Source organism: Mesitornis unicolor, unplaced genomic scaffold, assembly GCF_000695765.1.
Source record: "Mesitornis unicolor isolate BGI_N332 unplaced genomic scaffold, ASM69576v1 scaffold22394, whole genome shotgun sequence".
Taxonomy (NCBI): Eukaryota; Metazoa; Chordata; class Aves; order Mesitornithiformes; family Mesitornithidae; genus Mesitornis; species Mesitornis unicolor.
In genome coordinates this window covers 13222-30954 of record NW_010181078.1, presented here as the reverse complement: position 1 = coordinate 30954, position 17733 = coordinate 13222, and the positions used below count along the sequence as shown (strand labels likewise).

Below are 17733 nucleotides of genomic sequence, written 5' to 3'. Positions count from 1 at the left end.
TTTCTTTAAAACTGGTAGGAAGATAAAGACAGGCTCTGTTTTAAAAAACTCCTGACTTTTTCATCCTCTTCTAAATTTAGTGACTAAAGTATAGTTTCTTGACTTGGAGTTTTGCCTTCTTGTGTTGACTGTTAAGTTCAGTTTACTTACAGTTGAAGTCCTGAGAAGGAATTCATATTTGGGAACTATTATTTGGGTAAAATTAGGAATAGCGAATCAAACCTTTGTTTATTTTATATTCTCGAACAAGGGAATTAAACCTTTCCATACACATTTAAGAAGTTCCCAAGAAATTTATATTTTCATTTCATCAGGGAAAAATGTCTTAAAATACACAGTGTGCAGTCTAAGATTTTGTACTTATTTTGGAGACCTAAACTCAATTTATCAGGTTCTTCGAGCCAATTAATTTAGTAAAGTGAAAGAAAATTGAGTGAGGGGATCAAGGCATGTGGCAAGAGACGTAAAAAGAGGGAATTGAAGCTTCCTCTTCTGGCAGAAAGCTCCCGTTGGCTTGAGGTCTGCTGTTAAAATGTAACCCTTAGTAGCTGGGGTTTATTACAGAAGCTGTTTTCTCAGTGTGCTGAAAGTTCATTTTCCTCTGAATCAGAAAATGAGGAGAGGTGGGACAGACGGAAATGGTGGAATTTTCGTAACTATTTAATGTATTAATTTGAAAAGCATTTCCATGTGGATGTGTTCTTGAAGATTTCTTAATGACACTGAATCATTCTTTGGAAAGCATTAAAGCCCAAATAAAATGGAAAGTTCAACAGGAAGCATTCATTAAGTGGCCTTGTAAAGAAAGCATTTGTAAATATGAATTAATATTGACAGCACAATCAGGTCTGTGAGGGGGGTAAGATTTTCTAGACCTCAACATATTAAAAAGCTTGTTAAATTTCATTGTAGAAAGTTAACTTTTATGCTTTATCATACTATGGAACAAAGAGTAAAGCAATTTTGCAGCCAGCTCCATTTTCTTTATTACAGCCCCATTGTGCTTGTGGCTTTGGTATAAGCTGGATTTTAGCTGAGCGGTGCCTTGACTCTGTTTTTTATTTGCATTTGCCGTAAAGTCTCCATATATATTTAATGGGTGTAGTCTGTTCTATTTAAGGGAAAGTAGTTGTTCTGAGGCTATTATCTCCATGTGTTTGTTTTAAGGATCATAATCAGAGAAGGAATGAAACTTCCTTTTTCCATTTGGTTGGACATTACTAGTTTGTTGGGAGGGTTTTTGGTAGAAATGTGTTGTTGCACACATCTCTTGGGGGAAAAACCACCTTGTCCTTCTTACAGTCTTAGCACGTGGATTGCTCGGACTTCCGCAGGCCATCCCTCATCCCGCAGGCAGTCCCAAAATTAGCCTGCGACTTCTGTGTTAATGAGTGGATATTTTGCAGCGCGTTTGTGAAGATGATAGCTAAACCAAGTGCAGCTCTGAAATGGTCATTTCCTCTCCCAGGGTGTGCAGTTTGAGTCTTCAATGTCATCTGGCACATTAAAGGATTGGTCTGTGCAGTGGTGGTTCTGCCATGGGTTAGAAGTGGTGTATGTAGAAACTCTGATTGCTTTTTCAGATTTTGGCAATTTTTAGGAAAAAAATTGAGATTTTTAGTTGTGTTCTTGAGGTTGTATGTGACTTCAGGTTTTCTTTTTACAACAAATAGAAGGAGAATTTGGCTTTTTTCCCAAATACTTTTAAAGCAGTTGCTGTTGTAGGAGTGTGGAGTAGCGGTCTCCAGTTCGTGTCTCTTATTCCAAGGTAAGAGGATGGGTTGGATGCCTTCCTGGCTCCCAGAATAGGCTGTCCAGCTCTGGTTCCTGCTGCCCTTGGGCTGCTATTTTTGAAGCACCTTCTTTTTATACAGCTGATGTTCTGCCTTGGAGAGGTTTAGGTTTAGTTTTTCATCTTCATCTGTCTCCTCATGGACTTGTAAGGGAAAACAGTAAATGGCTTTGGTTATATAAATGATTATTTCTCCTTAGCTGAAATAGTCTCTTGTCCTCTCATCTTCTAAATTTATTTTGTAAAGGCAAACCAGGGAGATATTTCAGCTGAACTTGAGCTGTGTGTAGCGTAGCTGCTAGAATAATCTGTGAAAGATGCTTCTTCTGCAGAGCAATGGCTAGGTAATAAGGGAGCTTAATTCTTATCTGTAATCCTTTTTCTGTTGGATGAAGCTTTAAGATCTCTAACTGCTAAATACCAAAATATTTAACATTTCAAATTTTTGCATCTTTCTGATTTTAGGCTGGAATGTCACTTATATAGTTAATTTGTCAGTGTATTCAAGACTGTGGTAGCAGTGGTTAGAGTTTGAAGTTAAATGTTACCAAAAAAAAATTCCCCACCCAAAATGCTAGGCGACTTGAAATGCTCTTCAAAAAGCTGTACATGTTCAAGGCTCTTATGAAAAAAAAAAACCATTCAGTACACGAAAACTTTCCTAAAAACTGATAATATTAGATCAGCTTTTAAGAATCTGCTGTATGCTTTGACTAAATACCAGACACATGAGATCATAAAAGCCTTTAGTTTTAAACTGTATTCATTGCTTTCATGAGTAATCACTAAGAAAAGTTTTTTCAGGAAGCCTGGGTTATGGGATTTCTTAACTCCATAATGCCAAAATACTTATTATTAAAAATAAATTGATAAATTTAGTTGTATTGTGGCTTGGTTTATTTAATAATAAATATGGTCTCTTGAAATTGGAAGCCTGAACGTGGCCACAGTCACCTGTGAGCATTGCTGGGCACAAATGCTCTCTCTTTAGAAACCCCTGGACTTTTCTGAAGTTACAGCAGACACATACTGTGGATTTTCACCCTGCACTCCTTTAGCTTATTCCTTGAGGTCTGAAATAACAGTTTTCTGAAGAATTATGGTAATTTTCCCTGTTTACAAGAAGTTTCTTGGATTTGCTGAAAGCCAAGCAGCTGCCAGTAGAAATCTACTTGTAAGAGAGCTTTGAGAACCAATTTTATAAATAGTGATCCAGGGGTCACACTGCAGTGCAGCTGCAACCCTTAAGGTAGTTTGAGAAAAATAAAACTTAAAAAAAAAAAAGAGAAGGGAAGAGTTTCAATATATAAACAGTATGACTATCATGAAAACAGTGCTCTCCTAGGATATACAGAATGACTGGGCAGTTTTATGGATAAACAGCTTGGTTCTCTGTTGTGTACAGTGTTTGCATGTCCATCGTTCTCCGGATGTGTGTGTATGTGTGGAGGAAAAGCGTGGCATTTTTGTGAAATCATTCACCAATGTTCTATATTAGGGGAGGCGGATTTCCTAATGGAGGCCTTAATTGCTCAGAGCTTTAAGAGGAAATATCTGTGACAGGAATTGCTGATGATAGCCTGCACCGAGCGGTGGGTTTTTTCCAAAGAATTGCATTTTACACTGAGTTTCTTCTCTATGTGCTGGATTGCCTCCTGCATGTTAGGATGAGAAGTTTCTCTTAACCTAAGAACACATAGTTAAGAGTTGAAGAAGTTAAGAACATTCCCAATAACTAATTCTAACTAATAGGAAATTCAGTCGTAGTAAATGATCTTTATAGTTGTTAAGTGTGGCTCATGCAAAGGGTGTTTGGGTGTACTAGCAACTAGGAGAGGGCTCATGATACAGCCAAAAGTATTAAAGATGCATGATTGGAATTAGTCACACCTGGTTTTTTCCCTTTTCCTAACACCTCTTATGAAGCTCCATTTTTTGGTGTTGCGTGGCAGAGTTTGCTGGCCAATGCGTATGACACAGTTCTGTAAACCAACCGTTTTCTGTTTGCCTTTTTCCTGTTTTTTGAATACACAACTCTGAAGACTCATAAGCTAACTTTATAAATGAGATCTTTGTGTTCTGTTCTCGCTTAAAGAAAGGTTGTGTGTATTGTGAAACTTTTGAGTGGGAGCAATACGTTAGGGAATAAGACATAGTTTGTGGCCTTTCTATGGGACAAGCGATTTTGTGGTAATAGTGCTGTCTTCTCCCTACTGAAAATCCTCTCTAAGGTCTTAATTGTTAGTGATTGAGGCTGATTCGTGCTCTCTAGCCATGATTACCTTTCTCGTACTCTTAGAAATATCAAAATATGATATTCCACTCCCTCAGTTCCTTGAGTATTGTTGTATGGGGCAAATAATAAATGTATCTAGATTGGTGAGGACCAGTAGAGGCTTCCTAAACTGCTTTTTTGTATTTGTATGCTGCCATTTCCATAGTATTTTGAGTTTATACTGCAAGCTACCAGGAGACTGAACAGCGAACAGAAGAGCTTGAAAAGCTATGTGTTGGCATAGTTGGTTTAATTGAAAATTAACGTATTTTGCTTTATTACAGGCATTTGGAAATGCAAAAACAGCACATAACAATAACTCAAGTCGTTTTGGAAAGTTTATTCAAGTCAGCTATTTAGAGAATGGTATTGTCCGAGGGTAAGTACAAGATGAGCTTCTGCTGGGGTTGATCCCTGTGCTGTTAGGAATTGATGAAGAATCTGTTGTGTATAAAATTCCTGTTTATTGATGCTCTCCTTATGAGAATCGCTTGCTGATGGGGAGTTTCAAGAGTCCCTAACTGAGCTTTGTGGAATAACCAGGTAATGCATAGTTTTCTTACCTTCCTGTACAACCATATCAGGTTAAAAATTTGGCTGCTGCTGCATCTTTGCCTTCATGTTAAATGAAGCCTTTTCCAATCACACCCATTGCCCTCTCCATTTTGTAATTAAAAAACACAGATCTGATTTTTTAAGAAGTTGGAGAGAAGTGAAATAGGATTGAGGAAGCCATTTTAAAGAAATAATTCAAACGCCAGTTACAGAGAGAAAGAAAACTATAAAATTATTATTTTACTTATTTGAAATTGTGCTTCTGTCTGAAAGACAAACATGAAATATTCTATACCTATATTTATTTATTTAATATACGATAGTAATAGCTGAGTCCTAGAATTCTATTTGTATTTTTCATCCTATAGGAGATGCTATATTGTCATATTACTATAGTCACTCAACATAATAATCCCATAATAAAAGATTATGCTTCACTTTTCGTTAGTAGCAGGCACTTTCACTTTAAATGACGCATTTTATGCAGTTTTTTTCTGTGATACAAGTAATCTGTGTGCAAATATTGTGGTAGCTACTTGCCTAACACCATGCTGTAAGATAATTTCTTTCAGATCTTGCTTTATAAAATGCATTTAAAATTTTTAATTCTTGTATTTGCAAAACTCACAGCAGTGTCACAGATGTCACCAAGAGGTACCTGTGCTAGTTTAGGTGCAGTGCGGTAACACACAATATTGGTATGGAATTCTGCCTGAAGCTGAAGCTTGCTGCCCAAAGGAGTATCACTATCACCAGCCTTTATGCTCCAGTGCTTTTTTTGGGTCATCTTTGTGTTCGCAGTTTACAAAATGGCAATAACAAACAACTTGGAGCTCTGTACCACATTTGCTTTGAGTGTTATTCTGAACAAAATTGGCATCTTTTCAGATGGAGTCACACTAGCTCAGGAGATTGGTACAACTTGAATGCATTTGTTTTGTCTTCAGCGGGAGAAAAAGCTGCTCCAACTTTGGCCTCATCCATTGTATCCCATGTCAAGGAGTTTAGATTATTATTTAGATTACTCTGTCAAACTGTAAGGGGTTTTCTGTCTGGATTCCATTTTAGGCTGATGTATATACCGTCATAAAAATCTAATGAATTTGTTAGATTGAGGATCTGACAGTTAGCCACTATATTTTCAGGGTCTTGTAGTCTTAATCTCAGCGTAGATAGCAGATAGTTAGCACACTGCGTATCTTGTTTCTACTGCCAAGTTTTTATCAGCACTTTTTGAGCTTCGTCTGCCTTTTCCCAATTATATCTACTAAAAGCAAGCACTAAAGATAGGTGTTTCTTGGGTATTCCTCTTTGTTCCAGTTACAGTGTAGGTCATACCAAAATTTTTGTTTAAGATTTAAGATGGTGACTAAGCTATTTATTCTCTTGTATATTTTAGTGCAGATTTCATTATTTGAACTCTCTTGGCAGTTGCTCTCTGATGTTTTCTGTGGTCTTGTCTTTTGCCCTCATGCTTTTTCTGTTTTTTTGCTACTCTTCAGGGCTGTTGTTGAAAAATACCTGCTTGAAAAATCTCGTCTGGTTTCTCAAGAAAAAGATGAGAGGTAAGAGACTAATATATTTTACTAACACAGTTATAGTCAATGCAAGAGTTTAAGAGCATTTAAATTATGTAGAATAAAAGAAAAAAATAATTATATTTTCATGAAAGAGAAATCTCTTGACTTTGTAGGAACTACCATGTCTTTTATTATTTGCTACTTGGAGTCAATGAAGAAGAACGTAAAGAATTTCACCTCAAGCAACCTGAAGATTATTTCTACCTCAATCAGGTAATCTGTGACAGGCATTTTCAAATGCATTAATTGTTAACTGTCTGTTGTGTTAAAGATGAAAGGAGGCAGAATAGATTATTCTTGTTTCTTTGTGATGTTTGGGCTTCATTCTTTCCCTTTAATTATGCAGCATAACTTGAAAATTGAAGATGGGGAAGATCTTCGACATGATTTTGAAAGATTAAAACAAGCCATGGAGATGGTTGGCTTCCTTTCAGCAACAAAAAAACAGTAAGTAGAATCCTTTACGCTTTTATTACTGATCGCTAGTTAATATTTGTGAATTGCAATAAACTCGATGTATGTTGGAATCACATTTAGTCCAGTGGGAAGGAAGGACAGCCGAGTATTTGAGGGCTGACAGACAAATTGTTGAGAATCCAGCCTGCTAACCTGTTATGATGACCTCACAAGAAAAATTCTTATAAAATTCCATTTTTCTTCCTTAGGATTTTTTCAGTACTTTCGGCTATTCTTTATTTGGGCAATGTTACGTACAAGAAGAAAGCTACAGGTCGTGATGAAGGGTTGGAAGTTGGACCTCCTGAAGTGTTGGACATTCTTTCCCAGCTTTTGAAAGTATAGTATTTCTCTGTAGCTCTAATGTTTTGATAAGCCTTTTTGTCATGCTCTACCTCAGCATTTTATGTGAATATGTTTGCTGTATCTAGATCCGATTTATGATACTTCCACAATGTGGATGTTATGGGAGGGGAAAATGGGTAAAATTGGTAAAATTATTGGGATTGGGGACGAAATATAGACTTAGCATGGAAGTAGACTTTGTTTGCTCAGTAATCATAGAGCTAAGCAGCAGTAAAGTTAGCGGAGGTGTGTGCTTTACCACCATAAGGGAACGTCTGAAAGAACCTAAGCTGAAAATAAAATTTAATAATTTAAATAATAGTTTGAGTTGAAGAAATTGTAGAGCTGTTAATGAATGATAAATGTAGCTGTTGGCAAAGAGCTTGGGCTCCTCTGGGGAAATTTTATGTCCACTGTTGCTATCAAATTACTTATTGAAAAGGTTGAGGGTGCCAGTAACTCTTGTTCTTGCTTGTTTTGAAGGTTAAACGAGAAATTCTAGTAGAAGTGCTAACAAAAAGAAAAACTGTGACTGCTAATGATAAGCTTATTTTGCCATATAGTCTCAATGAGGTGAGTAAAAATACACTAGTAGAATGATTTTAAATAACTTAAACTTGCTTTTTGCGGTTAAAAAAGCTAATATGGTGTGCTTTCTCATTTAGTGAGGGATGTTTGGAAAGGTAGAAGTTAGCACTAAAGGCAAATTGTGTTTTTCTTTGTGTCTGATAGGATTGTAACCTTTGAGTGACACTGGTCTGAAATAGAAATGCTTTTTTTAAACAAATACTGTTTCATCTACAGGCAATAACAGCTCGTGATTCAATGGCAAAGTCCTTATACAGTGCTCTGTTTGATTGGATTGTTCTGCGAATTAATCATGCACTCCTTAACAAGAAGGACGTGGAAGAATCTGTTACAGTGAGTTTCTCACAAAAACAAGTCTTTGTAGACAGTTGTGCATTTAGAGCCAACAGACAAGGCTGTAGATGACATGTTCTGATATCTGGGATAAGTTTTGATTCTTCTGAAGTCCATGATAAATTTCTTGGTAATATTTAATAATCTCTTCTTTCTCATTAGACATAACTGTTAAATATTCAAAATCTATTAGTATAACTGCAGTGTTTTTTGTAGTCATTATCTGTTGTGGCTTAAGTCACTGTATGACAGACTGCTTACCTAGATTTCCACATCTTCTTTTAGTGTTTGTCCATTGGTGTACTTGATATTTTTGGATTTGAAGACTTCGAAACCAACAGTTTTGAACAGTTCTGTATAAATTATGCAAATGAGCAGCTTCAGTATTATTTCAATCAGCACATTTTCAAATTGGAACAGGTAAGAAACAAGAGTTGCTGAAACAAAAACTTTTTATCAAGTGCTCATATATTATGCAACTTAGCTACTATTCTGCAGAATCTGATGGCATAACTTTTACAATTGCTTGTGTAAATTTCCAGAAGTCTTATTTTTTTTTAATTTCATGTTTCGTTATTGCTTATTATGGTACTGTTTGAAGGTTGCAGCAGTTGTATTTAGTGCTCCACATATACTACTAATAGTAGAAGTCTAGCACTACGTTTCTGCTTGAGTACAAGAAACTGAAAAGACGTTCTGACAACCCCAGGCAGAAGTCAGGTGAAACTGTGAACTTTGAGATTGAAAATCTGTAGGCGAGGTGTTTTGTTTCAGGGGTTTTTTTTAATGGTTGGGAAACAGTTTCTCTTGGTTTCATCAGTTTGTACGTATTTAATAAGCAGTCTTTGTTGCTTCTTCCACCTGACTGCATTTAGGGGATTCAGCTGTATGTTATTACTGGCATATGTTGATTTACTTGTTTGCAGAGGTATCATCTTCTTACAGAGTGCTTTGAGCACTGCAAGAGATTCTAACAGATCCTGTTTCTAAACTGAGGGTTTGGGAGTTTTTTGCTCTAGACTGCATTCTTTTTCTGGTTTGTGCTGAGAAGTTATTCTTGGGTCACTCTGCTGAAAGCAATAAGTCATTCTGTAGTATGTGGTATTTTGTCAACAACATGTAGATAACTTTAAACAAGCATTTTAATGAGAAGAAAATTACCAAACATACAAACTTCGTATGTAAACATAAGGTTGAGGTCCCTGTTCTATAACCTATGACAGAAGTGGCTATCCAGGCTAACTAGAGTAAATAGTTCCATTGTTTCCTTTTTTCTAATGCCTTTTTTCCAAATAAGCTTAATCCTTGAATGACCCATTTCCTGTATCTCTTGCAGCATGAGGGCCCTCAGGGGGGATCTCTATATCATTTTAAAGAAAAGCTTTTTTGTCTGTGGAAAATGGCATTTCAGTGCTGTAATGTAGCAACACTGAGCAGTCTGTCATTTGGCAGACTGAACTCTACCTACTTAAAAATAACCCGTTATCATCATCATCATCATCATCTAGAGCAGTGAGAGGTGCTCTTTGTCTTTTGTTCAACATAAAACTTGTATAATTTTCTGCGTGATCTCTTTTACATTAGTACCCTATCATTAGTTTTTTCTGTGAGCATTTACAGCATTAAGAAAAACTGATATTTTGGTTCTGTATCTTAACAGAAAGCTCGTAGTGTCAAGAATTTGGTGCAGAAGAGCTTCATATTCTCTTGTCAAAGACAGCTCCAAATTTTCTGAATCTAAGCAATATACATTGCTTCCTTGAGGAAGTTCTGGTCTGATGTTGTGTAGGGCTTAACTGCCTGTTTTGAAATTTCTGTTATTTCATCTAGCAATGCAGTTTGGAAATTCTGGAACTCAATAGTAAATATTTATTTCTCATAATACAAGACCTATGGAAGAGAGAAATAGATGTAAATTTCTCTGTTATATATCTTGATAGGTTTTTAATGTAATGATGTAAATGTAATGTCTAACTCCAAGTTTATAAACTGCTGATTGCTGGGAAAGCACAGCAAAACATTCTTTCACTGTTTTGGTTTTTAAATAGTTTTACCCCAAACATCTGCTGTTGAGTGACTTGCCTAGGTGGACCTTTGATCTGGCCCAATATGCCTGCTGTTCTGTCCTTATTTATAAATTTTCCTTATTTTTGTTTCTGCTGCCTGAACTAACAAACTCAACTTGTCTCAGCTGTTCAAGGATGTCTTTAAAGCACTTACACCGCAGGACATTAAAGGTCAGGGCACTGTACTGATGAGGGAATTTTCTTGAGCTACACAGGAGGAATATAAGAGTGAAGGGATCACTTGGCACAATATTGACTATACTGATAATGTGGCCTGCATTCACTTAATCAGCAAGAAGCCCACTGGCCTCTTCTATCTTCTGGACGAAGAAAGCAAGTAAGCAACAAACATGTTCTGAAAAAAATGCGTGGCAGGGAGGAGGGAAGGACTATGGAAGGGAACAGAAATGCAGCACTTGAAAAAGGAGAGGAATGTTATGGGAGGCAAAGGGTCGTCTTATGACCATAATCTATGCTCTAGTTTGCTTCTAATGACTCTCGTACAGTGGTGATATAAATTGATGCTAAAATTGAACTTTGGCTTAAGCAGACCTAGAAATTTTCAGGGCTGTGTTTTGCCATGGAATTACAATTAAAGCAAAATGCATGTATGTAAGTCCGTGGCCCATTAAATGGCAAATGTGGTAAATAGTTAATGTGGCGCTAACTAAACTTGTCTGGTGAAATGGGAGGAAGCATTGACAGACACTTGAAACCTCAGAATATTCTGCTATGTGTGGAGCGGTTGGGCTTTGGTCCAGAAATTAAACCTACCTCTACTATTCAAACCAGCTGTGTAAGTCTTGGTTAAAGTGTAGAGATTTTGAACAATGAAATACTTTCCACAAGGATCAGTAGGCACTCTTCAGTCTATCACCTTGCACCTCAATAAATGTGCCTGTGTTTGAAAAATAGCTGACCTCTTTTGTTTTGTATTCCTAGTTTTCCACATGCCACCAACCAAACTCTACTTGCAAAATTCAAACAGCAGCATGAGGAGAACAAGTTTTTTGTTGGAACCCCAGTGATGGAGCCTGCTTTTATTATTCGACACTTTGCTGGCAAAGTTAAATACCAGATAAAAGTAGGTGATGGATCTGATGGTCACAAAAAAAATTTCCTTACTTTTCTGATTTTGTCAGAATGTAGAAAATTTGCTTGAGATTTTTTTTTTCTTTTTTGGTGGTGGTTTAGGGTTGAGTTTAATGCTCACTATAGTGAGAATTATTTAGAATAATGAATTATTCTGAATAGAGTTTAATATCTTGGATCAAAACACAGCTTTCCTGAGAGCTTGTGATTCAATATGACTGTCTTGCAGGATTTCAGAGAGAAAAATATGGATTACATGAGACCAGATATTGTTGCTTTACTACGAAGCAGTGACAGCGCTTACGTTCGGCAGCTGATAGGAATGGACCCTGTAGCTGTGTTTCGCTGGGCGGTTCTGCGAGCAGCTATTCGAGCAATGGCTGTCTTTGCAGAAGCTGGACGCCAGAGAGCTCAAAAGACTGCAGGTATGGTGTGAAAAAAACACTCAAATTCTTTCAAATACTGCACAATTCGTTAGTGCTCGTGGACAGAACTAGTTTACAGCTAAAGCTTACCATCCAGATGCAATCTTGGTTTGGTACTAAGTACAAAACTGACTTGTGAAAATGGCTTAACCTTCACACACCAAAGAGATGCTCACTGTTTTGTCTGAGATCATTCAGGCGTCTTCCCCCAGTAAGTGCATAATTTCCAGAAAGCTGTGCCAAATTTGAAGTCCTATTTGAAAATGTTAGGGAAGCTGTTACTAGTTCTAGTCTGCGTGCTTATCTTATCACTGGTTTTGATCTTCTCAGACATTCCTGATGTTTCAAATAAGTATTCAGGATTAAATACTAATTTTGAAAAGCTTTTCTGAGCAGCTGCAGTTTACTTCCTATTAGTAGGGAGTTTGAGAAACAAAGTGGTCTAACTTGATAGCTTAAGTACTAGACAAACTCCAGGCCCTTGGATAGGTGTTTTGCTTGTTGCAGTTGGTAGGGTGGGTTTTTTTGGTGGTTATGCTCATATCTTTATCAAAATTCAACTTGTTGATTATTTCATAACAGGAGTGGTACGTCACGGACACAGAGTTCCCCTTGGAGAACTCCAGAGATCAAATACACCAATAGAAAAAGTTTATCGGTGAGAAACACATACTTACCCTGTATCAGGGAAAAGAACTGAATTGCTCAAACATATTTTCATATATCAAATCTCAACTAGATTTTTCCACAAGGATAGCAAATTTTATTTCTTCTGCCTTGTTTTCTTTGGCCTTTTTAATGCTATTGAGACAATACTCTACCTTATTTTGTGCAAGACCCAGTACTACCAAATGTTGGTGAAGTGGCCTCAGTTCCATTTACCACTGGTTTTTTGAATCCTCTTTCTGTGCTTTGTATATGTTGCTTTTAGCATTGTGTATTCCTCTGCAGCCAGTCTGTGTCACTGAAGGATTCATAGGAGCAGTCATGTTTTTTGCAGCCTTTTATTACATGATTAGGAGGTAGAGAAAGTCCTCCAGGATTGCCTCTGTATAGGCATATTTGACTTTCTATGGAGTACTTAGGTTTTATACGTGTTCCTTTTGCAGCTGCTCAATGCTTGATTTCTCATTTGATTGTTCTGAGGATTTTGATATAAATGCTTTTGAAGACATCATTTCTTTTTATGAAAACAAGAAGTAAGTAGAAATAGGCCTGCGCTGAAAGGCCAGGGAGGCACATTCCTAGACAGACTGACCTTCTGAGCATGCTCTGTGTAAAGGTGAAGCCGCGAAGTACACATGAAGTAGTGAATTCATGCTGCTTCAGAATTACTTCATCCTGGACAGGCTCTGTCACTAAGAACTAAAGATACAATTCGGGTGAATGGATTGATCATAGCACAACATACCTGTTTGCTTGTGATCTCTTAAAACAAAATCTTGGTATTCAAAAATATTCAGGGGTACCAAGGGAGGCAAGCAACTGTCTATAATAACGTTGCAGCCTCGGTGAGCAGCTCAGAATGGTGATAGCATCTAACAGTCAGCAGTGATTCTTATACTTCTGTTATTTTTGGTTTGTGCCTCTCTGGAGAGTAAAGAAGGTAAGTTCTGTGCCAGGACACAACGCTCCACAAGCATGGTGCATGCTTAAAGCAATGGAATCTGCCACGAATTAGGGACTATCCCAGGCTTACTTTGAAAAGCTAAATGAGTAAATAAGTTTGAAGTAGAAATAAAAACAAAATTTCATCAAATATTCCTTTAATAGCTAGTTTTTAACTTTTCTGACATGAGTCTGCTTAAGCAGCCTCATCTTAGTAGTCAAATCTGTAAATAAAAATATTTGCTGCTTGATCATTACAAAATCTATACCTATCCGTGAAGGCTACTTAGCTTAACAGAAAGGTTCCTTGCACATTAAGTACATTTTGCTAACTTTTCCTCTGTTTCCTGAATTGGTGGTTCAGTCATTTACATGAAAAGGTAGAATTAGAGAATAATTTTAGTATGGGACCCTGGTAATTACAATTCAAGGCATTGAAGGCATGTCTCTTGACATGAGAATCATTCATGCTCAGGAAAAAGTAGTCTGGGATTGACCTGCTACTGTTTGGAACACACTTGGTGATGAGATCTCTTGGTTTTTAACTCCTTTCCCCCCTCCCCTCTCTCATGGCTGTGTATCTTTGTTTGCCATCTTTGTTTTGCTGTGAATCATTTTAGAGACATGCATGAACAAATCATCGCAAGTATAAAAGGACTTCCATGGCAGGGTGATGATCCCTGTAAGCTGCTTCAATCACTCAATCGACTTCGACACCGCTCCCACTTCATGTGAGTTCTGGTGCTCTAGGTATTGCTTTGAAAGTGCAACAATAACCAAGCAGTTATTCTAGTCCATATAAAATATACCTGTCCCAAGTTTGTCTTCTGCAAAAAAATCTAAATAAGACAATCAAGAACAAAATAATTTCTTCTAAAAATGTAAAGGCTACAGAGAATGCTTTGTGCCTGCATTACATTAGCTGAGAGTTAAGCCTGATTTTCATGTAAACTTGCCTTAAAAGCCAGGTGTGTAGTACAAGCTTGTTGTTGCAAAACTTTCAGCAATGAAATCTCTCACAAGTTACAACTCATGGTTTCTTGAAATTCAGGATGCCAACGTGTCTGTTCCTGGGTTAAGACTCTTTACGCATGCACAGCTACAGACGTGTAAGAAAATCAGTCTGTGGTCTGTTGTATAATAAATAAGTGTAAACATGTAAATTACAGAGTTAGAATGAGGAGGATGTGAGCTGCAGCCCTGTTTCTCAGAGCTTCCGCTTCTACTCCACTGTCTGTGTGTGGATGGGAGCTGTGGCTGAGGCTTGTGTAGCGCCCCAGGAAGTTCTGGGGATGATCTCAGCCATATAAGAATTTATGAGTGGAGTCCTGGGGCATATCCTCTCCTTCTGTGAGCAGTTAAGTGCTTTCACAGGGCTTCTGGTGCAAGCAGCAATAACTTCCGAATCAAATCTTTTTATTTGATAGTGCCTTAGTGTTATGGCGAGAGTTCAGTGACTGTACATTAGCTAAATAGAATAACCTGCACGAAAATAGTCTGTGCAACAGTGCAGTTTTTACTGCTTTAACTTTAAATGTTTCACTTTTGAAAGTTTCCAATACCTACAGAGTTTCTTTTAAAAAATTGAAAATCTTATTGCGAAGCAGTTTGCATTTCTTGCATTGATCACTTTTAAAACACGTGCATGAACACACCCAGATGCTGTTGTGCTCATTTTCTTCTCTCCTTCATCTTGTCTCATAAAGTGCACTAACTTATGTCTTGCTGAAATAACAAGAAATAATGTGTATTTTTTTCTTAAATTGTTTTTAATGTTTTAACAGGAAAAGCAGAGGAATCAAACAAAAGCAGATCATTCCCAAGGTAAAGTTATTCAGTGAATTTGGATTTCTCTTGGGGGTTATTTTTGCTCTATGAACATTCATATTGACTGACAAAATTCTCTTCAGAAAATACTGTTTCATAGTGTAGGGAAGTTGTGTCATCCTCTATAACTTCCTTTTTGCTCACGTTTATAAGAAGAGCTGAACAGGAAAAAATTGAGTTGGCATCTATTTAGTTAGACTAAAGATGCCGTGAATACATAAAGCCATTTCTGATAAGTCCTGGAAGGCAAGCACAGTAATTCTGCAATTCACCTTGTTTACCTTACACTTTGGGATGGAGTATTGGAAATGTTTCAGTCTTAAGAAGATGCTTTGGTCTGAAGTAGAAATAGTCATGAGGTATAGCATGTCATTGAATGTGGAGTTAGGCAGATGGTTTTGCTCTTACTCATTTTGATGCAGGCAGAAATATTTACTTTTCATTTAAAAGCCTTGCACTTTGATTATGAAAACTTTCTTGTAGAACTTGCTGGATTCCAAATCTCTGAAGCTCATAGTGAGCATGACTCTGCACGATCGGACTACAAAATCCCTCTTGCACTTACACAAAAAGAAGAAACCCCCTAGCATAAGCGCACAGTTCCAGGTAGGTGGCTGATGTGGTGGTACACGCCTCAGGTGCACCCTGACCTCATGGAAACAGACCTTCCTGGTCTGATTTAGGCTGAAAAAACAGAATGGTTTTTATTCTTGGGATTTGTTTGAAGTAAGGTTGATTTATTTGATTAAAGTTAAATAACATTTAGACTACTCTTAATGCTATGTAGTTCTCTGTACAGTCGGCGTCATCCTTGTATGCAGATCTAGTGCTATTGTAACAGAATATGCAAACTCAACTCTTCCTTATCATGAGAAAAGGTAAAAAGAATTGGAGGGATCTGCTGTGCAGTATGTGAAAACCTCCATATTAGATGAAATAAGATTTTGTGTAGCCATCAGATCTGAAACAACCTTATTTTTGAGGAAGAAGCTGTACTGCTGTCAAATGCAACTCAAAATGCTGATATCTGAAGAAAAAAAAATGTTTCTGAATATTTCATTTCAGACTTCACTTAATAAGTTACTGGAGACACTGGGGAAAGCTGAGCCATTCTTCATCCGTTGCATCCGCTCCAATGCTGAGAAGGTAAGAGTGCCTTGAGAGCTGATCTGACTGCTGGGGATTTAAGTCTTCTAGTTCTGTAATACATCTCTTGTTCACTGTCATTCTGTATGAAGGTGAGAGGCAATTAGGGTGTGAAAACACAATGTGGTTTCTCTTCTGGGCAGAAATAGGACTTTTCAGGCATTTACTAGCTGTCGACTGCTGATCTTTTACAGAAAGAAATGCTTTTTGATGAAAGCTTGGTGCTTCAACAGTTAAGATACACTGGCATGCTAGAAACTGTGCGAATCAGAAGATCTGGCTACAGTGCCAAATATACATTCCAGGTATGTGGAAGTAGATTATGCTTTCAGAAATATCTGCTCTATTTGGAAAAACACGCATTCCTTCATTCTGTGTCCCTCCTCGTACAAAGCTTATGACCACTTGTGACCACACGAACTGTAAAAACTCATTACCATGCATGCTCCGTCAAAACTATGAGTTGTACTCTAAACTATTAGAGTTATCTCCCAGTAAGTTGTTCTACTTGTTGCATGAAGAAAAGATTTCCAAGTGCTGTGTTGCAATTATAAGCAGTCAGTGCTGCACGTTACTGTCTCCCTATGTTAATTCATTTTCTATGAAATACCACGTGTGGATTTGTAGATCTAGCTATATAGCTGATCTTTACCATCAATTGGAGGTTGAATGACACCTGTGTTTTAGAGTGTAGGGGAAAAAAAGCTCAAATTGAGTGAGAAATAAGAACTTGCAAAGCCCTGTATGTCTTAGCGTAATTTTAGAAATCTAGTTAAAACTCTAAACTTGTGAATTTCCTTCTAACTTTGATCTCTTGCTGTCTGTGCTTTTCACAGGAATTCATAGACCAGTTTCAGGTGTTACTGCCTAAAAATGCGAAAGCCTCTAAAGAAGACATTTGTGTTTATTTGAATAAACTAAAACTGAATGAAAACTACTATCAAATAGGAATGACCAAGGTCTGTGAAACTTTTTGTAAGCCAATACAAAATACTGATGTGCACTGCAAAATCTAGTGCGGTTCATTTACAGGTGTTACTCTTTTATGCATTTGGTGTTTAATTAGCAATTTTAACTCTTGCAAATGTTATCACAGACATTAGTAGTTGCCTCATTGTTTTTGACGCTGACCTGCTGACCTGTCTTCTTGCAATAAAGTACAATTATGTATTATATATATTATTTTTGGGAAATTGTTGCTATTGGTATTTGTCAGACAAGTCAATGTTTTCATTTTTAGAAAGGTTCTATGATTTGAAGGCTGTAAGTACAGCTGTATGTTTTAGAATCCAAACACAGATTTGATGAAATAAAAGGACTTACTTTTTCGGTGTGCTAATTGCTGTCAGCTGTTAAGGTTTGGTTCAGTAATAATTCTTACCATTCTCATTTTTTAGCTTGTGAAGATACCTCCAATGGGGGCTGAAAGGCTCCTATTAACAGTTTATTGATGAGTTTTTCTTGAACTGGGCAGGTTTTTATGAAAGAGGCTGAACGGCAGATACTACAGGATACACTACACAAAGAAGTGATCAGGAAAATCATTCTCCTTCAGAGCTGGCTCAGGATGGTTTTAGAAAGGAGGCGCTTTCTCAGAACAAGGCAGGCAGCCATTGTTTTACAGGTATCTTTGAGAATTGCCATT

The 17733-nt window shown here is 37.2% G+C and overlaps 1 protein-coding gene across 1 annotated transcript in view; it reads left to right on the top strand.

Moving 5' to 3' along the window:
* The window catches only part of MYO9B (myosin IXB), a 33776-nt gene that overhangs the window by 3846 nt on the left and 12197 nt on the right, over positions 1-17733 (top strand). Inside the window, 19 exon segments of the mRNA XM_010183313.1 lie at positions 4352-4446; positions 6125-6187; positions 6316-6415; positions 6549-6649; positions 6868-6997; positions 7487-7576; positions 7808-7924; positions 8210-8344; positions 10206-10327; positions 10933-11074; positions 11312-11507; positions 12090-12165; positions 13736-13846; positions 14900-14939; positions 15426-15548; positions 16008-16088; positions 16283-16393; positions 16925-17047; positions 17563-17712. Of these exon segments, the coding sequence (XP_010181615.1) occupies positions 4352-4446; positions 6125-6187; positions 6316-6415; positions 6549-6649; positions 6868-6997; positions 7487-7576; positions 7808-7924; positions 8210-8344; positions 10206-10327; positions 10933-11074; positions 11312-11507; positions 12090-12165; positions 13736-13846; positions 14900-14939; positions 15426-15548; positions 16008-16088; positions 16283-16393; positions 16925-17047; positions 17563-17712 (2106 nt within the window).